This window comes from Mycteria americana, chromosome 1, assembly GCF_035582795.1.
Source record: "Mycteria americana isolate JAX WOST 10 ecotype Jacksonville Zoo and Gardens chromosome 1, USCA_MyAme_1.0, whole genome shotgun sequence".
In the NCBI taxonomy this organism is placed as follows: Eukaryota; Metazoa; Chordata; class Aves; order Ciconiiformes; family Ciconiidae; genus Mycteria; species Mycteria americana.
In genome coordinates this window covers 104,198,612-104,225,807 of record NC_134365.1, presented here as the reverse complement: position 1 = coordinate 104,225,807, position 27,196 = coordinate 104,198,612, and the positions used below count along the sequence as shown (strand labels likewise).

Genomic DNA, 27,196 nt, shown 5'->3' with positions numbered 1-27,196 from the left:
AAATAGTGACCAACCCCGTTTTTTTCCTCTCTCTCAAAAAAGAAAAAAAAACAAAAAACCAACAGGGAGAAAGGGAGAGTTCATCTGTCTTGGGTCCCACATCAGCATCCAGTGGTCAGACCTGGCTGTGTGGGGAGGCAGAGCTGGAAGAGGGAACTACCTGTAGCTGCAGATTTCTCAGCATGCTTTTTTGTCTGCCTCGCTCTCTGTCATTTCCTCTGTCTCCATTTGTGCCTATCTTGATACCTTTTCCACATTTTATATGTACGCGTTTGTGAGTGACTGTACTACTGTTTATCCTGATGTCCATCCTTGTGTGTCTCTGTCGTAATATTACATGCAAATAATCATCTGTGCACTGATAGACTGTAGAAACTTCCATTGATCTTGGGCCATCCTTATGCAGCTATGAAGAGACACATCTTTGTGTCTGTCCTGGCTTTGAAAAGCTGATGCCCTGCTCTTTCTTTCTGTGGCCGTTTGTCTGTCTCTCCTTTTGTGACAAGGTAGACACTCGATGCTCTGAGGGAAACCATGTACACACGTTCCTGTATCCCCCATAGCTTTTCCTGCACTTAAAGGCACTTACCTGGTTAACATTTCTGCATTGAAGGCAATCACAGCAGGGGTGGTCTTGCAGTGAAGGTGCGCCATTTTATTTGCGATCTCAGCTGTACTTGACATATCTCTTACAGATGGGACATGGCATAGCCAGGATACCTGTATTGTAGCTCACAGCCCGAACATTTGTATGGAATTATCTTTATGTTAACAGTGAAATAATGAACAAGAGAGCTAGAGCTTGGGCAAGGCCTCAGAAATCCGATGTGATTTTATGCACATTCCTATTGGCTTCACCTGTCAGTCACAGAAAGGTAACACACCTGCTGAATGCCTGCATCACCCTGTCTTTCCATATACACTGTGAGACACTTGGACAGGCGGGGCGGACTCTTCCCCACTGAAAACTGCGATCAGCAGTGTCACCATTCTTGTCATCTTGCAGGACAGCCTGGCTTGAGGGTCTGGTGACTGGGGGAGTGACATGGAACTTTTCAGCAGACAGAATAAAGCTTTTTCTCCTCCCACTTCCATCCTGGTTATTTCTGCCCTGATTTAAGATTTTTTTTTTTAATTGAAATGATGGGAAGGAACAGTTCTTACCAGGAACAGACATTTTCACACATCGAGCAAACTTCAAACCAACCTTCACTGCTGCTGTCCATCACTTAGCTTCTCTCTCTCCTTCAAGATTTTGTTAATACCCAAGTGTCAAAGTGTGTGAAAGAGAAATTAAAGAAACTCAACAGTAGCATTACCTGTAAATTCTCCAGGGAAATATTCTTGTTGTACACTTAGATGCTTCCTCTTGGAATTATTGTTTCTGCAACACACCAACATGAATTTATTTATTTTTAACAGTTGCTTCATTTCAAATACTGCTTATTCCCTCTATTTCTCTATGTGTCTGTCTCAGTCCTTTGCCCATTCTACCTCGCAAGGTATCCAAATATGTAGAAAAAAAATTGGGCTTTTTCATTCATTGACAGGAAACCTGAATTGTTCAAATTGTTACTGATTTAGAAATACATTCTTTTGGCAGCCACTAGGAAAACAGAGGTTGTAAAACCTTTGAAGACCCAAATATGGGTACTCCCAACTAAGTCTTAAGAATATAGAACTTAAATATATATTTACTTAAGAATACAATTTGGGTAGTTAAAATTGGCTTCCCAGTTTGAAATTAGCTGCTCTGTGATGTTAACATATGTTTCTCTGGAAGTTATCAATGGGAAAGAAAAGCCTGGAAGACAGCCACACTGAATTGTGCCTGATGGCTTCTGAAGCTGTCTTATGACCAATAGAGATCAGACTTTAATCAATAAATCTGTCTCTGTTTTGACTGTAAAATGAAAAAAGTTTGCAGTGCCAAAGCTGAAAGGCACATTTTTTCCACTGTTCAACAATTTTTTTCTCCTCATGTTCATTGGTGACAGAAAAGGAGTTTTGTAGAGATGCAATACATTTCATAAATTAGTTCCCATTGGAGATACTGTTGACTCCTGGACAACAAACTGGGCATGTTCTGACCTCTCTCACTCACGAAAGACGCTAAAAGATTTTTAAAGAAATATATCCTACAGACATAAAGAAGCAAACTCTAGAAACCCCTCCTGGGAGGAGAGGGACATAAATGCAGGAGTAGGGTAGCTGTATCCTGTACCTGTGATCAACAAGAGGTGGCGGAAAGGCAAAGTTTTCCGCCACTGAGTTTATGAGAACTGTAAATCTAGGAAAAATGTGGCTGCTTGTTTTTCCAGAGATCACCCTCAAGACACAGATTGTTCCTTGACTAGAGGCAGTAAAACTGATTATTTTACTTTCAGAATTGCTGGTGTAGAAGCTAAGTAAAGGGATTTAGGGCTGAAATTAATTCAGTGATTGTTCTGTCTGGGGCAGAATGATGAAAGGGAAAGAATCCCTGATTTAGAGGCTCTGGAAATAGGGAATGCAAGGAATCAGGGAAGTGTGTGTTTTTTCTTTGTTGTTCATGTCACTTTTTTGAACCAAATATCTGATTGTACGGAAGTGTGCAGCGACCACAGTTTGAGAACAAACAGAAGCCTGAGTTCTGTAAACTGAAGGAAAAGCAGAAAAGACCCCTGTGCCAAACAGTGTCATCTGTTCAAGTCTGATATTAAGAGGCTTTTTTTATATGGGAAAATATGTCTTCCTTAGTGGATTATTGTCTTGTCCCCCACTACAATTTTAAAATATGCCTTTGGATGAATAGGCAATGGATGAAGACAGTAAGAAACTGGACAAGCTTCAGGAGTGGGATTTAGTCTCCAGTCGTAAGCCATTTTCGTGCCAAGTCTCCAGGCCACCAGCTGCTGCTCCTGAAAGCTGCAAACCTTCTACAGGTCCCATGCCCTGTTTGTGAATGGCTGTCTCAGACACCTGAGGAGACCCCATATAGCATGACAACTATGTTCAGGCAATGGTTTAGCTGTCCTTTACTTTTTAATGAACTGCACTTTGTCTTAATGAGACATAACAAATGAATGTTCTCTAATGAGAAGAAAGGGCAGACTACTAAAGTTACATTTGACTTCCAGGATTTTGATCGCTCATCAGCACATCTTGCTGACTTGGCTGTGTACGGTTGTCAGAGTACTGATTTTAAGATGTGTTGACCACTCAGTTGCCAATGAAGACAACTGGAAGCCAGATATTTTGTATGTCTCCTAGCAGCTTCTGAGTTCATATTATTTCCCAATTGTGCTTTAGAGTTTAGATTACAAATTTGAGCTTTAGCTTTACTACTAATGGGAATGTTTCAGGGGTTAGAATAGTGGAATAACTTCAGATCTGTGGCTGGAGGAGCCTGTCAGAACATAGTTCTTAGGAAAATGTGCTCAAGACTGTGTGTTCAACACGCTAAAGCAGTTGTGAGGTGAGCCAGGCTTCACAGGGCATCAGAACCAAGACCAGACTCCTGGGCTCAGTCTGGATCCAGGCGATATGTATGTGCAGACTGTTCCTGGTGACTCTGTGCATCTATAGTTTCTTTTCCTTCTCAGTAGGCTTTGTCTAGTGTCAGGAATGCTGCCTTTGATGATATGAGAATTCCACAGACAGTGACATGTTAAGAAAACGTAAGAAACAATAAGTCCAGAACCATAATTTCACAGGAAATTTGTACTCAGGCTGCAAAAATTTTACATCCCATGAAAGGGAAAAGGAAAACAATCAGGATTTTGTTTTTACAGTAAAACTAAACACTCATTGGAAAATATTATGTGCTTACTTCAATATTATTGCTTTTTTTCATATTGCCTAGCAGAAATTAAGGGTACAGTTTCAAGGTTGGCTTAAACCAGTCTAGCCGTGTGTCACCACAGAGAGGGCGCAAGTCCTTCCTCCCACACTGCTGCCCATTCCTTTAACAACTGGCTGAACAGTTGCTGATGGTGAAGCAAGGGTAGCAAGTAGTCATGCGGTGCATGGATGAAGGGAAGGGCAGTGTTTCAGCAGTAGCCTGGTGGTTCTGTTTAAGCTGGTTGTAAAACCCCAGGGTGAGAGTCCATCTCAGTAGGCACCATGCAAAAATCTTGCACAGATTTTGAGCTGAGCCAGTTTTTGCTGGCTTTTGAATTCTTTTCTCTTTTACTACTTTGCAGTCCTAACGTGCCCAGTTTGTTACCTCAGACTACTTGGGGCAGTGATGAATATTCACTTGCTACCCCTGCTAAGAGACTTGATAAAGAGCGGGACCATAAGAGCTGGGCCCCACTGCAAGTGTTAAATAAAGCACTTCATCTCTTCTGAGATCTGCAAACTGGAATCATAGTGCTCAGTCTCTGCTTTCCTCTCATTTCATCTTGTTAGGAAATGTGAATGGATACCATATTCTGGAAACTTGGTTCATCATTTGTGTTAATATAAGCAGGACAAAGTGTCCTTAATTCTGACTGGTATTTGTGCAAGTCACCACACTATAAATGGTAAGTGCTATGCACTGAGTCTGTTACCATAGAAAAGCAAAATGCTGCCTATTCTTGCACTGCAGTATTGAATTCACACTCTCACAGTCACTGCTCTGGTTAATCTGCTTTCTATGATTTGCTGGTTGTTTATCAGAAACGAGTGCTTCTTAGGAATGTTTTTTCCCTTGTGTTTCATTCTCTGATTAGGAGAATAAAAAATACATGCCAGGTGAACCTACATTCCCTGTTCCACGTTGCATCTCTTCTCACTGCAGCTAATTTTAAGGTTGTTAAGTGCTAGTGTGCTATGGTGTTTCAGCTCCATATGTTTCAAATGGCCTTTAGATGTGCTCAGATTTTCTGCAAAATTCCAGCCTCTAAAACATCTCTTCATCCCTGGCATTTTTCTGTTCTTGTTTTTATAATAGCTGGTGTCAATTTGCTTTGCTTTGAGATCTGTGGTGGAGAGGGGTCTGTAGTTCCAGATTGTAATTACTTGAAACTATGTTCTGTTTTGCTCTCTAAAAGAAGGCATCTCATTTTTGGATACTAGGTGGTGTATTTACCTTTGTTTCCTTTGCTTGCTTGGTTGTTCATAAACTATTCCAGTGAGCTTGTGCACTGTTACCATGCATTGGGTTTTGTCCTTGAAAGATAAGCATTACAAACTTTTCATGGGCTACAGAGAAGGGATAATTTTAAAGAAATGTTTTAATGGTAGGAAAGAGACAATGTTCTGTGTTTAAATACAAGGACCTATCAACGACTTGCCCGATACAAGCAAAGTGTATTATCTTGTCTTTATTCTTCTGCAAAGATGGATCCTTTCAGAATTTATTACTGACAAATGCATAGATTAACCTGTTTTCTTAATGATAATTTATAATGATATTATAATCTGCTCTGTGTAATGCTCTCTTACCCAGAGCAAATGAAAACAACTCTAGTGTGAAGAAACCCTATTGCTGTGGGTGACATCTACTTGCCCTCACTGATATTACACACCTGTTAATGGAAACGTTAACCATTTCACTCTGCAGGAGTCCCTCCTGAAGACTTCACGTGTGTGGGCTAGACAATTAATTTCTGAAAATACGCCATAGCCAAGGACAGAGAGGCAGTGCTTAGATTTTCAATACACTTAGGCAAGGCCCCAAAAGGTAATATTTAGTGTTATGGCATCAACGGCATGAAGGTGGTGGAATATGTCAGTGCATCCAGCCCTTATTTTTGACTAAAGCTGATTTTAGCGGGAGTAGTCAAAGGAACATTGAGCATGTTTTGGAAATACTCCATGGAGCAGTCTTTTCAGCACCACAGCTTACTGGTAAAATTCTTGCTACAGCCAGGAATAATAAAACAGCAGGGTGCTGATACCTGAATGAAAACAACATCTAATTGCCTCTTTCTATGTTAAAGACTCCCCTCTTGGCTGATGTGCCTTCTGGAGGGAGGGACATCCAAATGCAGCTTGGCCAGGGGCACGGCTAGTCATTCTGCAAAGCCAACTTGTTTGTCTTTGCCATATCCCTGGAGCAGGGGTTCTAAGCACTCCCTTTTCCAGCTGGGAAACAAATACACAAAACAATTTTTACTTATTTATTTTTAATGGACTCTTTCGACTTCCTTGGGGTCAGCACACAAGTCAACACATTTATGCATTAGCATGACATGATCTAACCTCAGGTCCCCTTCAGAGCTCTTGGTGGATAACCTCAGCACCTGGAACATTCTCTCCTTCCCCATTCCGTATCTCCTGCTTAGTGAGGATAACGGCTAGCAGTTTCAGCTAAGGATGATGTTAACGTCTGAAATATGGCTTTCCCAAAAGTCTCTGGAAACAATGTGGATGATTACTATCAGCAGAGAAGACAGTATATAGATGTTGTTATTCCTTTGTAGTTGAGGAAAATGGCTGGAAATGAGTTAACCCCAATGAATGTGCAGATAGCTGAACACGCAGAAACGTGGTAACACATTTACCACACAGCCTGCAGTGTAGTTAGCTTTTTATCTGATTTGCTACTGTTGCTGCTACTGTTGGGCCTGTGCTTGGGCGGGGAAAGAGGAGGATCCAAAGGCTCTTGGTTCTTTTCTTATATGTAATTTAATCAGGTGTGCTGATACTTTAACCAGACTGGCTCAGGAACAAGTATTATCTCTACCTGGAATAAATTCTCATTGAGGTTATTATTTATTTTCCCTTTTCCACCCAAATGATAGTGCAAATTGATGGAAGCTGTTAAAGGTCTTATTAAGTACAGCGCATGTTTACTTTCTCCAGAAACTCCACCCTGGGAATACACCAGACCTGCTGGAAGCACTGTCTGACTATCCCTGGGTCAGGCTACAAATGATCTTCCGTAAGTTTGCTGAACAGGAAAGGATTAAACAATGAACAATGTAGAATGAGGTGGGTAACAGGGTTGAAAGCCTTTGATCTAGGCCACTAAATTCAGTCTAACATTGTTTGAGTTTCATGTGTGGTTGGGAAGGGATATTTTTATTTTATTCTTTTTTAAGTCACAGGCAGATAGCTGTTCAACTCCAAATGGAAAAGACAGTGGGAATTAGCTGTCCTTTGGTAACCTCCTCCTGGAAATCATTTGCATCTGAGAATTATTTCTTAGCCCAAATGAAGCTAGTTGGGAATCTCAGGGAACTTCTGAGGAGGCAGATGTCCACATCACAGAATTATCCCAGCATGCTTGGGTGTTAACAGTATCAGCAGACACAGTGTTGGGTTTGCTTTTATTCCTCTGTCTTACTTAGGAAGAAGCCTGCTGTTGGGAGACCTGAATTACTTCTACATCTGTTAGATAGGGGTTGGGTATTTCCGTTTCCCTAACTTTCAATCTCATATCTCTAATTTTCTAGTTAAAAAAAATAAACATGTGCTGTTGATTTTGATAATTACTGAACTTGCTGATGGCTTGAAGACGATAAATTTGACTGTGTCAGCTAAGAAGGTGTGTCCAGTATTACCCAGTTTTAAGCCCACAAGAAATTTTATCACCTTTCATAGGAGAAGCAGGCATGCTCAAGATATTGCTTAAGCAACATTTTGTTAATAAAATATTTTGCAATACAATCTGCTATTGAAGAGGCAGGGCAGGCTAAATGAAATAAAGATAAAATTAGGGATGGTGGAGGGATACTGGATCTTAGACATGCACATACCTTGTAAATTTAGGGTAAATTAAATAGAAAGCTGCAGAACTTAGAAAAAGATTGTTGGTATTTCCAAATGTTATTGGAGAATATTGAAACAAGACTTCATTTTTAGTTTGGACTTGTTCCATGATACTGTGCTGTCCAACAACAGTTCTGTATCTACAGACAAATGCTTGCTACTGCAGATCACAGAAACAGAAATGATGTTAATGGTTGGGAAGACAATACAATGTAACCAGTTAATGAAAGAGCTTGATCTGTACAGAAAATTATTTTGAGCAGATACGCACATATATAGAAAGCAAGATTAATTTAGAGACCTTTGTCATTAAAGCAGATTTTTGTATGGTTTTGTGTGGGATTTAAGGGGGATTAAATGTTTGACATCACTTTGCCTGCTCTGGCTATGTTGAAGAGGTTACTGAGCGGGTGATGGAGAATTCAAATATGAGCCTATGCTGAAAGAGTGGAAGCAATGGATCAGACGGCAGCCTGGCCAAACAAATTGGTGTATCTACTACATTTCTAAAAGCAAGGTGCTTCTGGTTTGACAGCAGATGCCGCAGGGATGTAGAGCTGAAGGAATTTTTATGATTTGCCAAAATATGAGGGGAACTCGGCGAGGACATCAGAACTGGGATGCCCCTGTCTTCTGTCTTCAGTGATGCCTTGCTTCACATGCATCTTTTGTATGCTATGCTGTTTCTAAACACTAAAAATAAAAAGTCAGCAAGGTGGATTGGCTGATCAGGTGCATTTCTCTTTTGGAAGAGATGGTCCTGGTCACGAAACTTCTGTTCCTCACCTGCCTGTGGCCGACAGCAGTGCCACACAGTTCTCAAAGTCAGCATCACCATTTTCATCATCGGCAACAATTCTCATTCTTAAGAAAGCATAACAGGTAAGCAATATACTCTCTCTGTCTGTGTTCATCTGATAAACTTTATGCTGTCAGCAACCTTTCAATGCACCCTTTTTGTTCCCTGTCCTGTTGTGCCAGTTTCTGAATTTATAGTATGCATAGTATTGATAGGGTGTTCCCAAAACAGAAACAGTGAACTATTAATTAATTTTTCATAACCAGACATTCCATATTGTGATTTCATGAAGGCTTCATATATATGCAGGTACGTGGACACTCACACCCACACACAGCTCTGTTAACTTGTGTGATAGCAGACTACTATGGTGATGTAGCAAGTATTCTTGCCCTCTCACTCCCATTACAAGAAGCAGAAATGACTTCCAAAGTTCTATGCCAATGTTATAAAGTGACTTCCATTACCTAAACAGCAGAGTAGCTACACTATCAAGATACAGAAGACATTTTTATGGCACTAAATGAGGTGAATTGTACCTTATTTGTAGTGATGACACAGTGTGCTCCCTTTCTGGAATATACTTATGCTTTTAGACATTGAAGATTGTGTCCGTTCCTAGTACTTCCAAGTAGCTGGTTTAAAATGAATAATGATACAAAGGTTTTTACAGTTAAGTTTCTGTGCAAAGTGTTAGTGCTTTTTCCCACAAATGCAATTTCACATCTGCCATGTGAGGCCTCTGAATGTGTTTCCAGATTAATCTAATAGTATGTAAACGGACCAATGACTGCCAGTGATAATCTAAGCAAAATCTTTCTTTGTTGGGAGGTAGGAGAAATTGTAATAAGTAGCTCTATTTAAGGAAGGAGAAGGGATACAACCATTACATTTTTCTGTGTACTTGACCCCCTATTAAAATGGGCAGGGGAGCTCATAATTTATTCATATGATATCACATATTGAGGAAAAGTAACATAATTAGACTCCTCTGATGTGTTTAAGCTGTTTGTAAAGTTACATGCTTTCTAGCAGGTATATAGCTGTTTATCTTCTGTATCACTTCTTATGTGATAATCCAGCAGTGACATGTCTCTGAATCCCTACATGTCTTGACAAAATCACGTTTAAGCAATGCAAGGGAACAGAACATAACCCAGAGACACAATGGAGGTGCCTGGAGATGCTATATTGCTCGGTACTTCTGGATTTCAGCTCAAGGTCATAGGATCAAGTTTGGTCTAAGCCAAAAGCTCATGAAAAGAATAGCTATTCAGCAGACTGTTTCAAACTCACTGACAGTTTTGGAGTGAGTGCTAGCGCACAATTATTTGTAATAATAAAACAAAATAAACAGAACTAGCCCTAATATTAAAATAAGGTCTAATCTGGTGCTTTGCTAGTACCAGGAAGCGGTTAAGACTCAAATGGAAACAATAAAATATCTTCTTATTGCTGTAGTGGTAAGGAAGGTCTATTTTAAGCTCAGCTGATACATTTTTGTCAGTGGTAAAAGGGAAACATATGCTACTGTTTTTTGCATTTGTCCTGTTCTGCAATAGCTGAGAGGAATTGCTCCATCACTGGCTTAAAAATTCACAAAGTGGGAGAAAAGCCTGGTGGTAGGAGACAGCATATTTTGTGGCATCCTGCTGGACATCCTTTGCTGACCTCTTGCCACAAGACAGCAGTAACAATACTAGCACAGTGTCCTCTCCATCTTCACAGATCTTTACTAATACCTACAAATGGATCCATAAGACAGTCCTGGGAGACAGGCAGGACCACATTCTCAGCTGATGCTGACTGGTGTAGCAGTTTTCTTTACACAAGGCAATGCTTTGGCCTTCCACATCTTCCTAGACCCTAGTGATTTGGAACTGGGAAGAAGACTGCAGAATCTGAGCCACAGAAGATCCCAAAGCTTAACAGCTGCGAATCAGCTTTTCTGTGGAAAGGATCCAATTCTCTTTGTTTGATTCTCTGGTTTTGTTTCTAAAGGCAGCATTATCCTCCAGCACATTGCAACAGGGTCTGACTTTCCACCAGCCTCTTTTTCTTTCTGGGGAAAAACCTTTCAGCCAGCACTAGGGTTATTAGGGACACAGCTGACAGATGGCCTTGGTTAAATGGGTGGCCTTTTAAAAAGAATCCCATGTGAAAATGTTACTTAACCTACAAGTTCCACTGTTTTAATAGAGTAACCCAATTCTCCCTCCAAAGCTATTTGTCTGCATTCTCTTGTAAAGAAGATTTTAAAGCATTAACCAAAAGTACATGAGAAAGAGATTATTCTCATGGTCCATTTCCTACAGGAAAGAACAAAACATTTGGCTGCAAAATATTAGGCTTTTTGACAGTACATGTTGCTGATGTTACTGAACACTTGGAAATGCATTTTTATGAGAGACAAAACTGTGCAATTTTAATGCTTACATTTATCTGGGTTTCAAAATTTGATAAGTATGTTAAAAGTCTCAGAGATCACACTGCTGTATAACTCCACAGACTCTCCTGGGAATAAGATTTCTGTAACTTCTACTTTTTGTGTACCTTTCATTTGGCAGTAGCTAGAGTACCTCAGGGACATAGCACTGGAAAGAAGTTTATGGCCATTAAATCTAGAGTTCTTCGTGGTATTTTTTTCATAAAATGGTCCTTCATAGTATTCTTTTCATAAACTTACCTGGTTTCATTTTGAATGTGATGAGAATGTTTTTCCCCACTACCCCCATACTGCAGCAATAAAGGAAGTGTGATATCTTGGATACTAAATTAGTGTAACCGAAAACAAAACCTCTCCTAACTATCCTTCCTGAGACAGGAGTGTCAGATTTTTCAAAATCTATCATGATGAGGGTGGTGCTGGAAATGTGTTTACATCTTCCTGAATACCCAGAGGTGCTCCAGCCTTCCTCCAGTCTCCTACCAAGGACTCATCTTATATTAGTTACGCAGGGCATTAAAACAGAAAAAGGATCTTACCAAAGGTCTTACCATGCAGGATCTTACCAACGGTCCATGTACTATAGTGACCTGTTTCCAACAAAGGCTGTAAGCACAAGTTTGGAAGAATAAGGACAGGGCAAACTTAAAAGATTATTTTCCCCTAATACTGCCCTCCATATCCAGTCACCAAATTTCCCTCAGAGACTTCCTGTGTTGGATATAATTTATGCAGATTTAGTGATCTTCACTGGATTTTTTTTCCATGAACTTATCCAATTTCTCCTTGAACCAGTGTAAACTTTTGATAACCTGGTAAGTTAAAGACAACCAGATGGGATACTAACCACATCACCCCCATGAATGCCACTGGTTATGGAACTACACTGATGGCATTATGTGGTTAAATGCTTTAATGAAAAATGATCCAACTGCCCTTGAGCAGCCCTTTGATCTTTCTCTCAATATTAGGTATTCAAGGTTAGGTAGGAGCAGCTACATTTGTCTTTAAAAGCCTGCCACGTATTTGTCCATTGTTAAAGAATTCTGAATTAGTTGCTTTGGTTTTGTAGGCAGTGACTAACTGCTCTTTGAGAGCTCTGTCAGATACCAAGGCATCGAGCTGTGAGTCCATATAACAGTACTGGGTAGTGAAGTATCCAAAGAGTATATCTCACTTTTTTCATCTAAAGAGCTAGTGCTTTCATTAACTTCCTATATAAGTACCAGCAGGGGTGTCTTCCCTATGTGATCTGAAACACTTCAAGTGCTTTTTATGACCTCTGTTGGAATTTAATTATAGATTACCATTTCATTTGCATAATGTAAAATGTTGCCTGGAATACAGCTGTGTAAAGCAGAGCTATTATAACTGGAAGTAGTAGTTTCCTGAGCGTGTGCTTCACTGAGACTGACAAACTTGTATTTATCATTGCCCAGATCTATGGCAATACTAAGCCATCTGTCAAAGTTCCCTTTATTACTACTACCCCAGGTAGGTAAAGAGAGATTTCCTTTCCTTTGGTGCATGTGGGCTTTTCCTCTCAAACACCACAGCCTGACATATGCCATACAATGACTGTGCAGAACCAATGACTGCATTTAGACTCCTAGATAATGGTGTGCTGGCCAAAGCTGTGTGATAGAGACCAGAGTGCCAGGCCACTGAAATATAATCTGTGTCTTTGCTGTGCTTCTGTGAGAATGAAAAGTATATCTTGACTGACCTCAGGAAGCTTTTCTGAGACGTACTAGTTAAATCTGTCTCTTCTGCTTTTTAATGGTGTCGTGGTTTAACTCCAACCGGCAACTAAGCCCCACCCAGCCACTCACTCACTCCCCCCCAGTGGGGTGGGGGAGAGAATCAGAAGAGTAAAAGTGAGAAAACTCATGGGTTGTGATAAAAACAGTTTAATAAGTAAAGCAAAAGCCACACACACAAACAAAGCAAAGCAAGGAACTCATTCGCTACTTCCCATTGGCAGGCAGGTGTTCAGCCATCTCCAGGAAAGCAGGGCTCCATCATGTGTTAACGGTGACTTGGGAAGACAAACGCCATCACTCCAAACATCATCACTCCAAACATCCCCCCCTTCCTTCTTCTTCCCCAGCTTTATATGCTGAGCATGCTTTCATATGGTGTGGAATATCCCTTTGGTCAGTTGGGGTCAGCTGTCCCAGGTGTGTCCCCTCCTAGCTCCTCGTGCACCTGGCAGAGCACGGGAAGCTGAAAAGTCCTTAATTTAGTATAAGCTCTACTTAGCAACAACTAAAACATCCCTGTGTTATCAACACTGTTTTCAGCACAAATCCAAAACACAGCCCCATACTAGCTACTATAAAGAAAATTAACTCTATCCCAGCCAAAACCAGCACAAATGGAATTGGTGCCACAGGCAGGAGCACTCAAGAAAACATCTGCTGATGATTTCACAATGCTGTGGTGCTGATCAATAGTTAGATACGGATCTAGGATTTCTTGGGAGTAAACAAACACATACATGCAATTCCCTTTAAGTCATCAGTTAAATAACTTTAATGCTGCAGTGAGGACAATTTAATACTGTAACCCTTAACCAAGGAGCAACATCTGGAGTCCAGATGCTGATGTTAAAGGAATATCTGCTGGAGAACACTTCTTAGGCTTCGGTGGGGGAAGCAGTCAAGGAGGAGAAAAAATGTGAAGCAGAAGTGTATTATTTTTTAATTATTTTAGAAAATTTGATGGAATTTTTCTAAGTTTTGGTACCTTTACCCATGCAATGTTACCAGTTTCCATGAAATTAATTCCAAGTACCATGAGTATCTCTGCATGTAAGCCTATTTGTCTTTACAATAAAAAAATATATTTTGCCAAAGGAAGATACTGAAGAAAAGATGCAGCATGTTTGTAATGAAAGTGCTATTCTGACCCCTGCAAGATCTTGACTAGCTTGAACAACCACTTTTGATAGCAGCTAGAAATAATTATAGTTGCTCCACCATTTGTATATAGAACATCAGCTTGAAGAGGCTGTTCAAGTAAGTGGGCACAAAAGATGCTTTTTGTATAGGCAGCATTTCTGTTTATTTTGTCCTCATCCAGGAAAACAGAAGGAATATCAAAATCCCGTAACATCTCTTCTCAGTAGCTCATTAAGAAAATAGTTCCTGCCCTGGTAGCTTATGTTTTGCCTCTCATGACTAGGGAAAGTCCTCCTCAGTCACATACTTGCTTCTAGTAAGAAGTTGTAATAGATGTATCATAGTTTTAGCCTGCTTCTTCCAGTGAAATCATTGGAGCATCAAACAGGTATTTTCCTTGGCACATCCAATGACAAATAACCTAATGCTTCCAAACTGTATTAGCTGCGCCATGGCATTCTGAACATAATTCATCATTTTGTCTTATACGGGTTCCCAAGCAGCAGAATTTCCTCATGTACCTATTGCAGAGCATTGCAGGTGTTCAGTTCTACTGCCCATTCTACTCTGATACAGGCTTGCTCTGTGGTGATTTTAATTCTCTGAAGCATGGGGTTTCATTTTAGGATCCACATAATTTTCATACTTAGAAAACTAAAGTCTGTATTTGAAATGCCTGATGGGTGTTCTGATTGCCCTGATAATTTGGGTCAGACAACACTGCCAGAGACATTCAAGAATACTCAGGTAAATTAATTTGTTCAAGCCCAGCAGTTCTGAATAGCCCAGGAGCCACCTCAGCATTCCTGTAACAGCATTTTTAAATTAATTTCTTGGGCTTCATTATTAAGAAAAAAGGAGGGAAAGGAGAAAAAAAATAAGTAAATACAGGCGCATACCTTATCCTAAGGTATTCCATAGCTTGCCTTAAGCAGCATTTGACTACAGGGCAAATCTTCAGAGCAGATTTCTATCATTCAGTCTAAAGTAATAATTAGAGTTGCTGGCAGCAAAGTCCCAGAGAATCACAGAAGGCATGAAAGAAGTAATGTCTAGGGAGAGTCTCTTGCCTGTGGCAAAGCAGCTGTATTTAAGTCATTCCTACAAATATATGTCTAACCTATTCTTTAATAGCCCGAGTGAAAGGAGTCTCAAAACCTGCCCAGGCAATATGTTCCCATGTTTCACTACTCTCACCATGAGAAAGGTTTTCAAAATGTGTACCACAGATCTCCCTTGTTGCCACTGCTTATCCTACTCGGGAGCGGACATGGAGCAAAGAGCCCTCTAAAAGCTCATTGTGTTCTAAAGACTGTGATGTGTTCCCTCAGTCTTCTTCCTCTAAATTAAATTACACAGGTTCTTACTATCTTCCCATGCCTTTCCTGAAATGGGGGCCCAAAGCTAGGCATAACTCTCCAGCTAAGCTATGGCTAGTTCTGTTATTACTTGGGGCCAGCCACTTGAAGCAGGACATGCAGGAGTGGAAACTGAAGGAGGCATCACAGCATTTTCCTTGTAGCAGAACCAAATAATGTAACATTCTTTCTAAAGGCTGTGCCCTCCAGCTGCCAGATTGGGCTGTAGATCTTGTCTGTGTTTTAACCCCATACCTTTGTGATATGGGTAGGTACCAGACCCCTCTGCTGCCTGTGCCATGGTTTTTGTTTAAAGGAAAAATGGAAAAGGAGTCTGCATTGTGATAGGCATCTGCTGTTCATTTTAAATGCAGGCCCAGCACATGAGATTTCCGTCTGGAGAGCTCGAGTCCATTCTTAGGCATGTGAATTTCCCAGTGGAGTTTGGGATGTTGTGCAGTACGTTCTGTGAAGGGCAGAAAGTTGGCAGCAGTCACCAGAAAGGAGGACAGAATTCATGGCGTCCTGCTTAGAACACAGGTTCATCTGTGTTGCCTTGGTGCTCTGCAGAGACTCAGATATGTGTGGCATGGGGAAAAATGCAGAGACAGGGCTCTTGATGCAAAGAAATGCTGCATGTCTGAGCAGCAAATAAGGGGATGAGCTAATGAGAAACTTGGCCAAATCTGAATGATGGTTAAGAGGATCTCAAAAAACAAGTCCCTGGATCCAGGATCATCAGTTTCCCGGTCCTTCTGAAAAACTATTGACTCATTTGAGCTCCTAGGAAAAAAAAGATTTATAATAAAAAGTGTAATTGCCTCTGTAATATGGATAATGTATGAAGTGGTTTAAAGCCATGGATACATGGTGTTATTTCCAAGTCTGAGTTGAAAGTGGTTATGTGAATAATAACATTTTTTCAGACAGCTGTAATCTCTTATATAATGATAGATACAATCTCTGAGAGGAATGGAAGAAGAGCTAGATGTTCTTCTTGGGACTTTTTATATATATTTGGTGTTCCTCATGGACTTGGGTACCCTAATACCTGATTTCCTTACTTTTTCCAATATATCTTTCTCCAACTTCATTAGCACAGTTGTTTCCCTTATCATATCAGATTCAACTGTCCAGGATTCTTGGGTCCCTGCTTCATTTAACTAGCACTCTGAGTGTCAGGCAGAAAAAAAAATGAAGTTTCTTACATATTTTTTTTTAAACATAGCAAACGAGAAATTAAAATGAGGAAACTTGACAGCACCAAAGTACAGCCACTTAAATCTGAGCAGCTTCTTCGCATAGAGGACCATGACTTTGCACTGAGACCTGGATTTGGAGGTAAGCAGCACGTGCCTGCGCTGTACTGGTTAATAGTTTAGCCTCTCTCCGGAAGTTTACTTAAACTCTGTCCAGCAGTGTCACTTAAAATTGAATGACAGACTTAATTGCAGCTCACCTCTTTTGTTGTGCTCCAGGAAATAAAGAAAGAAGAAATCCAGAAATACTTGAAGAAAAGGGAGTTTTTTGTGTTTAGCATATCAATAGGAGAAACTGTTCAAATTGTCTCCTTTTCAGAACTAATTTTAAAAAGTATTGTTAGAATAGGATTCTTTGAGAACAGTGATTAAGGTATCCCTGTAAACTGCATAGTCTAGTAGCAATTAGCAAATTACTTAGTTATCAAATTTGTTTTGAGAGATTGAAATGAACCATCAAATCCGAAATCTGTTTGCTCTGTACAAAATTAAAAACTGCCCACAGGCCTTCAGTTTATTACCATGTCATTTCTGTGTTGTTGGGCACTATGATGATTAGTTCTTCATTTAACTAAATTGTGTGGATAAAGGGAGTATTCAATGGGATTCAATGGGATGTTCACAGTTTGGATTCAATTTTGACTCTCCTTCATGAAGGTAAAATGAGAAAGCTGCCCCACTAATAAGCCTTGTCTGAGCCTTTGCATCACCAGTTCCGTGTTCACGATTCATGAAAATAGACTGAACTGCTCTGGATTATGAAGCCAAAATAAAATATATGAGGACCAATAGTCAGCTGTGTAAACAAACATAAATCTCAGAGGCTAGTTGAAGTCTGTGGAGCTATTCTTGTTGACACCAGCTGCTGGGATCTGGGGCCTGGCAAGCATGCCAGGAGGGAGACCTGGGGTAAGAAAAACCTCTCTGGATGCACTGGGAGAATGTGAAAGGGTTTCTTGTTACGCTGTTTTGCCAGAGATCAAAAATCTTGCCTGATTTTGGACAATAGTTGAGATACATCTGTTTCTTGACAACAAAAGTTAGGATACTGCTTGCCTAATACCTGTCTAGTCTGTTAGTCTGGACATCTTGTTACCACCTGCTTTGCCACACAAGAAATTTAAATTTTTGAGAGTGTCATCTCAGAAAGGAAGTAGCATTTCAATGAAAGCAAATAACAGTTTGGAATGTACTTTATCACTGGATCATCCCAGAAAGCAATACTTATGATGTAGATAAAAGCAGCTTTCAGAATATACCCTGTGATCTGGCAGTTGTAATTTTCCACAGGCAGTGAGGATTTTTTTACATGCAGCAAATCTGTACTAGGCTTTTTCCCCTTGTCCTTTTATTTTCAGGTGACTAGTCACAGAGCCCATTCCATTCCTATTGAAGCCAGCTGTAGTTTTTCCACTGACTTCATTGCACAGGCCTCTCAATAATCACATTGCCATGGGTATGATTTCAGCTGTACTCCTGTCTTTCAGAAATAGCTTTCAGCAGAAAAGTGCATCAGCTTTGCTTCTCTTCTATCATCCACGTGCCATAGTGGCATGGGAGGCACTTTTCTCAGTCACATCCAATAGTTCACACACTTGCAGATTTTCAGAACTCTCTTAATATTTGCAATACTTATGCGTGAATCTCTCTAACACTAAAACATAGATCCATTCATATTTTTACAGCACACAGTGAAAAGTCTCAGCAAAATGAATGTGGATCCTAAATTTATACTCCATTATTCCTATATTACCATTGATTTCAGTGATGTTACAGTAGTAAAGATGGTTTGTTTTTCACAAGAGGCAGGTTAATCAGGCAGCAGCAGAGAGTTAGGACACAAGTGTGACGTTATCAGAGGACAAAAGTCACCAACTGAAACATGAATCTGAATAACATACCCAGAATTATTGTATGACAGCAGAGACAAGGTATGGGTTTCTCTGAAGAACGCTGATGATTAAGTGTGCAGCAAGAAGGAAACTTAACTAGAGGAGAAGATGAAATTAGAGATACCATTGCTACAGTCATTGCCATGGCAGTCATAACAATGCCCTGAACTGCATAAAGACTTACAACACTGTGGCTTTATGTATTTAAAGCAGGTGAAATTTTGGGTTTGTTTTCATCAAATCTAATGAAGCATTTCAGTACTGTGATTCATGAAGGGCTTGTATCTGTCACATGCCACAGTGCATGATTTATTCAGCTCAGCACAATGCATCAATTCACAATACTGATGGGAGAAAAAAAAACCAGGTCAAATCAGCTGGGTGAAAACCAAGTATTTTAAAATTATTCTTTACCTTTAGAAGAGGGACAATTTTTTCCTCTCTCCTATACCCCATTGTGATTTTCTGGGTTTGTAAGTGAGTTGGAATGACAGATTTTGTTAATCTAGCTCCACTGTGCCCCTTTCCCTGAGAAGGTCAATCATCCTTTGCACCAGTTTGGGAGAAAAAGCAGCTGGAAAATTCATGCTGTTTTGAACCTGCTGAAGATCCCTCAGTTCAGGGAACTCCTAAATCTAAATCTGGCTTGTTTGATTTCATTTAGCCCCACACATGCAAAGTAAATGAGGCAGACTACAGCATCCAGAGTTTTTAGTGTTTATAATAAAGTAACAAAGGAAAAACAGAGACAGCACATGCTGAATTTGATTTGTAAACTGAGCAAAGATGAACAGGAAAAAAACTCGGGGAAATGAATGTAGAACTGTTGGATACTGATGCTACTGGCTGCAGTGTTACTGGAAATAATTGTGACTTCGCTCACATGACTGGTTGCTTTCTCGTGAAAGTATATCATTGCTCTGTGGAGGCAAGAGATCCTTTTTTTGACCAAATGAACACAACTGTGCTGTCATTTATGTGAGTGTATTTTGGCATTCTTCTATAGATTGCAATGCCATTCGAGCTGCACAGTCAGAATTTGACTCTCTGACTGTTGATTTTAAAATTTAGTCCTGACATTGTACATTTATTAACAGATTAGAGATCAAAGTCTGAGAAGCATACTGTGTCAAGATGAAGTAAAACCACCAAGCTGCTAGCAAGCTGTTTCTACATTTTTGCTATAGAAATGCTACTTTGTCTGCAGTTCATTATATAGTGAAGTTGAATGAAGCAAACCAATAATTCAGTACACCCAAACATTCTTTAAAAAACTAAACTTACATTGTTACTTTGCACTTATTCTCTAAGCCAGGCTCTTGGGTTGTTGTTTTGCGGGGGCAGGGGGTTGGGTTTTTTTCCCTTTCCTGGAGTGTTTTTGTTTGTTCGGGTTGGGTTGGGTTGGGTTTTTTTGTGTGTGTGTGTTGCCTTCTATGTAATGTCATGGTCCTCTTTTGTTTGGAACTCTCCAATAGATGGACCCCGCTAATGCAAACAGATGTGGACCAGCATAGTGATTTGAGTAATTCCACTAGACATTGGACTAGGAGCATAGATGTTTCCTTTACTCAAAGAGCTTTACCAACTGCATCAGTGAACATTGTAGGAATTATGTTTAGTCCTTGCTGCTTCCAGAAGCACTGTTTATTAGCCAGCAGATAGGTATATTAGGGGTCCTGGAATGGTATAATAATGCTTGCCAGTTCTGGTAAGGCTGTCTGTCTGCATAGGTCCTACTAAAGGAAACAAAAGACTGTCAGTAGACTCAGAGTCAGATCTTTTCATGACTTATATATCTTTGTACTACTATGGCCTAAAGTACTTCAACTGATTTTTCAGTAGCCCACTGAACTGATCATCTGTGAGAAGATAGCTTAAGTTTGGACTGGAGAAAAAGTAGTAAATTAAATTATGTTGCCAGCACTTCTTGGAATGGTCATCCCCGTATTTTAAACTCAGTGAGAAAGGATGAGCAGAAGCCAATATCAGACAATGAATAGAGACTTCTAGCAGCTCAGATCTGAGGGCCATGATGCAGGCTGCCTTAGCAGCCAAAACTGTGTATGTTGAGAGAGGTGTTAGAGTGAATCCTTAGAAATCCTTTAAAGTTACTTTCTTTTCTACTATACATCTATTTATCTATACCCTATTATTTTCTGAACTATCTTATTTCAAAATACTGGCAGAAATCATTGGTGTGAGCTCTTGGTTTCCTGAGTTCTGTCTCCACTTACTAAAAATTAACATTGCCATTAAAAAAAAACTTAGACTAGCATATAGAGGAGGTCATTCTTTTATTCCTCTGCACCTTGGTTTTCCTGACAGTAAAACCCTTCCATGCACTCTCTGAAGTATTTTGCAATCTAAAGATTATGGAACCACATGATCATTGTCACTGTGTACATGCAAATTCTCACTGTGTATATGTATATATATAGAAGTATGACAACTTTATTTTTCTTTTACATTGTGTCTTAAGGACCTGTCATTTCCTATGCTAACAGTGCGTTAGTTAAAGAAGTTTTAACATTGGTTATCTCTGCTTTGTCAACCAATAGAGAGGATAATAACATTAGCAAGTACTAGAACTGATGGAAAAGATTTTAGTAGCGTTTAGTTGGTCAAGAGGTAGCAGTCTTTCTAGACAGTTTGCATCCCAATCTCCAATTAAGCATAATCTTAATTCCAAACTTTCAGATGATCAGAGGTCCCATTAGCTCACTCCCCCTTATGCTTCCTCCCTCCTCAAGATAAATTAGTAACATTTAAATTCATCTGAAGGTAAAAGGGGGAACAAAGGAAAGAAAATAGGGCCCAATGAATGTTCAAAAAATGCTGCAATTCTAATAGCTCTTTGCCACCAAGTTGTTTTCTGTTCTGCACCACAGCCCTCCCTGAAAGGTCAGAAATATCTTCTCACTGTGGTGGAGAAGACTCACTCTGATGAAAGTGGAATGGCTTTTTCTCATGTGTTACTGGAAGGAATAGCTGGGGTCCAGAACAGGAGGGAAATATTTTGGTAGTTTGCAAGCCTCTGATAGGCTCCTTCTGTTTTTTTTTTCTCTTACATTGCTAATTCTTCCATTCCAAGAGTTGGCTACTGCTAATACCCGTCCACCTTCATTTCTCACATAAATAAGAAAGAAACAAAACAGTAACAAGAAGAAAATACCATTGCCAGTAATTCTCCTGTTTCACTCATTGCCAGAGGAAAATAAATACAACCACGTAGCTTCACTTCCCTGGGGCTTGTTTACATCTCTACCTGGTTTTCTTCCTCTACAGGCCCACAAGCCTTTTTAGAAGAAAGTAATTCTATAGACCTTAATCCTTCCCTGGTTTCTGTCTCCTACTGGGAGCTTTCTATAGACGTAGCTTTTTTCCAGCATACACTGTTACAAAGCCAACTGGGATACAGTGGCTGGTTTTTCTAAATTCAACATTTCTAAATTCAACATCTTACAGAATTTCAGGTGCAATCCGCTGCATGTCCAAAGGTCTGAATACAAAATACTGTAGAATTCACTAAACCAGTCATTATTACTGTAGAAATTGATCCTAAAATACTAAAAGGATATCCTTTTTACATAATATCCCTTCTAAAAAGGGTATTATAGAATTTGCCTGCCATACTATCTATTAAAAAAATTCCATGCTCATCAAGGAATTCTTTTGCTATGTTTAAACCTTTAAAATAAAAGACTGGAAATGGCTTGTGTGAAGATAAACCCATCTGAAAACAATTCTATTTTTTCTGCTGAGGAGTAATTATCTTGAAAATCTGTGGAGCCTCCATTGTGAAAATCACTAATCCCTCTAAAATAATGATTTGTAGCAGTGCTCCAGAAGCAATTGAAGCTGCTCAATTTAATAACAAAATCCTCTCTGCCATCCCCAGTTTTGTCATACTGGGAAATAAAAACCATGGCTTTGCTGTGGTTACTTTTTTTCAAAGTGAATTTGATGTTGTTGCCTGATGGTCAGCCAGAGATCGAAATTCTCAATATACTAGGGAGAAAGCTGTGGTGCAGACATAGGGGTAGACAAATTGCTATTCTGGCTGGTTTAGGATCCTTTCCAATGCTTATTGAAATGCTATTTTTTAAAAACATCCAATCGTGGTAAAACAAATCCAAGTGATAAAGAAATTACAGTTCTCAGCAACCTGTTCCCAATAGTTAATTATTACTGTTTCTAGTGGAGTTGGTTTGTAATCACAGAAAAAAATGTTCTCTGAAAACTACAAAGTTCAGAAGGCCTACTCCAGAGTAAAGCCAATATGTATCTTATGGGGGTGGTGCTATTAGTGACAAAAATATTAAAATGCTTCAGATCAGAAAAGTGAACAGCACACTGAAGTGGCCAGGGTTGCATATATGTGCAGTGTTTAGTGTCTTTATCATCTACTTACATTTGTTGCCAAAGTAGAGTCAGAATAGCAAGAAAATATTTGCAGCTGCTATGGTCTGTCAATAATAGGTCAGGGCTGGGGTCGGGGGATGTAGTTTAATAATTGCCTGTGGTGAATGCTAGACTGAACAGTATTTTCTCATTAAGCAGCATGAGTATGGTCTTTGGCCTTTCACCAGACAGAGAACAGGAATCTCTTTTAAAGAGTCTGTTTCACGGTTCTAGCATTTCTATCTAATCAGGAACAAATAATTGTAACAGTTCCCTTTTTATTTAATTCACTTTGGAACCATCCACGATATTTCTCCTGGCCATAGCTTTTGATCTCTTTTATGCTGTTCAGCGTCCCCACTGACTTCATTTTGTATCAGTTCCCAAGTGAGTGCAAGCTGTCCTTTCAAAGAATCAAGTGCCTCTGTGTGTATTTATGTATATCTGGCACTTCAGTTTGTGTGCATGTAACCAATGTAATCATAAGCTGCCACTAATTTCTAGTTCTGTGATCGGTTCCTTTATATCTCCCCAGAAGAGGTGAATAATTGAATGAAATTGTGCCCACACTGGCGTAGTGCTTGTTGGGGTAGGAAATTGTCTGTAATTTTTGCAAATCCCAAGAAAGTATTAGGACTGCCATCATCACACTTTGAGCAGCTGTCACTAAGAAAAACCTTTTCCTCACTACACAAGGTATATGGCTTAGAAAGCCAGTCATCCTATTCTGTGATATGATTTGTGGCTAGTTCCTTGCCTGTTTGAAGAATGTTCATGGTAGACATTTAATTTTATTTGCCTTAAATTTGTCCTTGACTCAGAAACTGGTAAAGCCGTTGTTTTATGTAGAAAGCTGCTCCCCTCTCCTCCCCTTCCACCCACGTAATTCTACATAAATAGGACTAAACCCACTGTTTTTAACATGCTAGTCAAGCAAATCATCCCCCAAAGTTTTAGTAATAGCAGTTAAGATCAAATGTACGCCCAGATACGAGCACTTCCAGTATATCCCACCATGTGCCTCTGCCATAGTCCCAGGGTAAGAGTTTGAACACAGCTACAGTATCAAGAAGTTGAAGCTTCATGGTGGGTCAGGTCAGATATTACACAGTTCACCTGCCTATTTGCAGTCACTCTAAGCAACCCTGGTACCCAACAGGCATTTCCAAGTCACAAGCCACCTCACCCCAATCTAGAATGTGCCTGTTACACTGCAAGGGGGCCAAGGGCTTGAGACCAGATTTCTATGTTCAATGCTGTTCGCGTATTAGTCAGCTTTTGTACTGATCATGCTCCTAGGCTGGAGCGCTGTGCTTCCAGAGCTAGCCTGCTCCCTGTGCCACCCTGCCTTGTGTACAGCTAGCTCAGCTGTCAGCTCTGCAATGCAGGCTTGTCCTGTTACATCATGCCAATGAGGAGCTTGACACAACATCTCATCTTTCTGTGGTGTTTGCATTTAAATGATGTGTGAATGCCACTTGTGAACAATGTTCACATCATGTATAAATCCCACAATGACTTCTACTTAGGCTAAACTTGTCTTTAGTTTACAAGATAGTTTAGCTTTCAGGGGAATCTGAAAGAGACCGAGAAGATGACTCCACTCAGATTACAACCAGGCATTTTGGTACCAGTACTTGGTACAAGTTGGTATTTAGCATAAGTAAACTATTTGTATGGTGTGGTCAAAACAAAGACAAGAAGTGGTGAAAACTGATTTAGGAGAGGCATAAAAATTTTTATTGGTTTGTGTGAAGAAGCCTGGCTGGATACATACGTCGATACTCTTGTGCGTCAACCTCTAGGGCAGATGTCTCCTGCTGTCTCTGTTCTCCAAAAGAGGCAGCGTTTTCCCAAGTGCTGTCTAGTGTTTTGCTAATAAACTAATTAACTGAACTTTGCTGTCTGGAGTCCTGAATTTTGTTTTGAGCTTTGGCCAACAGACTGAGCGATGCATTCCTCTCAGAGGGAGACGTGATTTCCGAGCCAGACAGCACAGCTCTTGTTGGTGCTGAAACATGCTCATGTGTGCCCTGCTAACTCTGAACACATTTTACCTTGCTTTCCCACGCACAATGCATCTTCATCAATTCTGTGCAGGGTCAAACCCTCCATTAAAAAATACAAGTCAAATCAAGAGATTACAGAACCAGATTTTAAAATACCACAAAAATAGTTCAAGATCTCTACTGGTAAGAACTGGAGGCAGCTGTGTAATCCTCGAGGGCTGCTATTTTAAGGATAATTCCAAAAAGAGACACAGTATTGTGGCTGGTTATCAGGAGAGTGATATTTCTGGACTATTTTGGCTTGACACTGATAAAAGGAAAAGACAAGACAACGAGAAAGACAAGTTAAAAAAGCTGTTGCTATCTCCTGCTGTTCAGACTTCCTTGTACTCATGTTTTGTACCAGGTTATTTTAAATGTGTACTTTAAAAATATTTTAACTGCCTATTTTTAACAAATGTAATTGGAATCCCATGTACAATAATTACTATCAATTTTCATGCCAAATGCAGAATATTCTTTGCGGGGGGCGTGTACACACATCTATGCACACATCTCTCTCCTTTCCCTCCTCCGTAAGGAAGTGATTAGTCAATCGCTTTAGTGGAATGACGTGCTTGCTGAAAATTACACAAGTACATAACCCATATAGAACTAGATCCTTCATTCTAGATCTTGTACACTGAAGAGACTGGAAATGATTTTATATTTTTAATTGATTTTTGGTCACTTTATTATAAAAATGCAAATACGGTTTTATAATTTGTTCATTCAGATCCCCTTTGTTATAAACTCACAGCCTTTTCCAGTGGCATGAAATAGTGGGGTAGTATATAAAATAAAGTGACCTAGTGCAGTTTGGTATGTATTGTACTTGATAATAAATTATGTACTCAGTAATACACAATACTCCATCACAGAACATGCTTAGTATGTGTACAGCTTTTCCCTTATGAGGTAGTGAGCAAGTAATCCTTTTTCACAATTATCTATGCCAAACTTTAAATAGTTAAGCAACTAAAGATAATTGGGAGGCGTAATAGATATTTTGTTTATAAGTGTGGGAATAAGCATTGGAACTGGTAAGTAAGCTTTGCAGTCTTTGATGTATTTGATATATTTACTCAGCTTTTCCCTATGACAGTTCTAAATAGCACTCCAAGCAGTATGTTAGCTTTGGCACCACAAGGAAGCTGTCACTGCTGTCCAAACTGCAATGCCAGTAACAACTAGTCTGGCTGAAAAAAGATCACTGAAGATTTTGTACTTACTTTTACAACTGTTTAGTATCGGGTTTTACTTTGGTGCCATGGACTTTCTCACTCACTGTACTAAGGTGGACAGACCATAGTAAATGCTGGGATGGGGTGCTCTCTGTATGTTGCTAATACACAGTCTTCCCTTTAAAAATATGTATTTACACTCCTCATCACTCTTTCATTCTGTTACATTGAAGGGTCGCCAATACCTGTGGGCATTGATGTGCAGGTAGAAAGCATTGACAGCATATCTGAAGTTGACATGGTAAGTTGGTTAGTAGAACTGGAATAAAGAACTTCAGCCAAAATTCAGAGTCTCAGAAACATCCAGCTGGATGATATAGAATAATACAGTTAAAGAAAGCAAACCCTTAAGGAGCACAACCTTGCCTTAAAGCATGTAAGTCATTCTCATTTAAACTAGTAAGTGTTATATAAGAGCACATGTTGAATTTCTCCCTGGGCAAGAGGAACAGATCAGAGTGGATAGTGCTCTGATGTGAAAATGCCAACCATTCAGTAAGCCCCATGGGCTTCCACATGAGCTCCGAGTGCTCTGCACATTAGATGATGAGGCTTCATGTCCTTTGCTTCCTTTGCTTATGCAGATCTGAATATTCCCATCATTTCTGGCATGGGTGGAGCTGTGGTCATAACAAATGGAAATAGAAAAATCAGTTCCAGGAATGGTCCTAGGAAGGAGACGCCCTCCCTACAATCAAGGACCCGTAGCACTGGAATGCAGGCTGTTCGTTCCTCAGCCGAAACTGTCACTAACAATGCCACCCAGACATTCGTGCCAAGTTGCTCCATCCTAGAATAGCAGGGCACGTTAATTTTGCAAAGAGATCTCATTTACAATATCTTTTCACAGTGAGTGTAGCTCTAGTCCTAAGTGTTTTGCAATGTGATGTCAGTATGAACCCTTGCATTCCTTTGCAAACCTACCCGAACCATAAAATCATACTACAGGGGCATAAGATCGTATTATAGGGGAAGACCTAAGTATCTTCCCAGTATTCTTATCAGAAGTAATTGTTCTACTGAGATAAATGATGTCTGCCTAATAATGCAAAAGTTATACAGGTGAGCACAGAGCAGTCAGGCTGTGCAGAAGCTCAGACTGGGACATGTCCTCAGACTGGGACATGTATATTTGCAGTCATGTTATTTCTCTAAATAGGATC

At 39.9% G+C, this 27,196-nt stretch overlaps 1 protein-coding gene across 1 annotated transcript in view; it reads left to right on the top strand.

The window, feature by feature from the left end:
* Positions 1 to 8,437: 8,437 nt before the first annotated feature.
* GABRR3 (gamma-aminobutyric acid type A receptor subunit rho3) overlaps positions 8,438 to 27,196 on the top strand; it is a 30,415-nt gene continuing 11,656 nt past the window's right edge. Inside the window, exons 1-3 of the mRNA XM_075491827.1 lie at positions 8,438 to 8,565; positions 16,418 to 16,530; positions 26,207 to 26,274. Coding sequence (XP_075347942.1) covers positions 8,438 to 8,565; positions 16,418 to 16,530; positions 26,207 to 26,274 — 309 coding nt within the window. The remainder of the gene's footprint in view (positions 8,566 to 16,417; positions 16,531 to 26,206; positions 26,275 to 27,196) is intronic.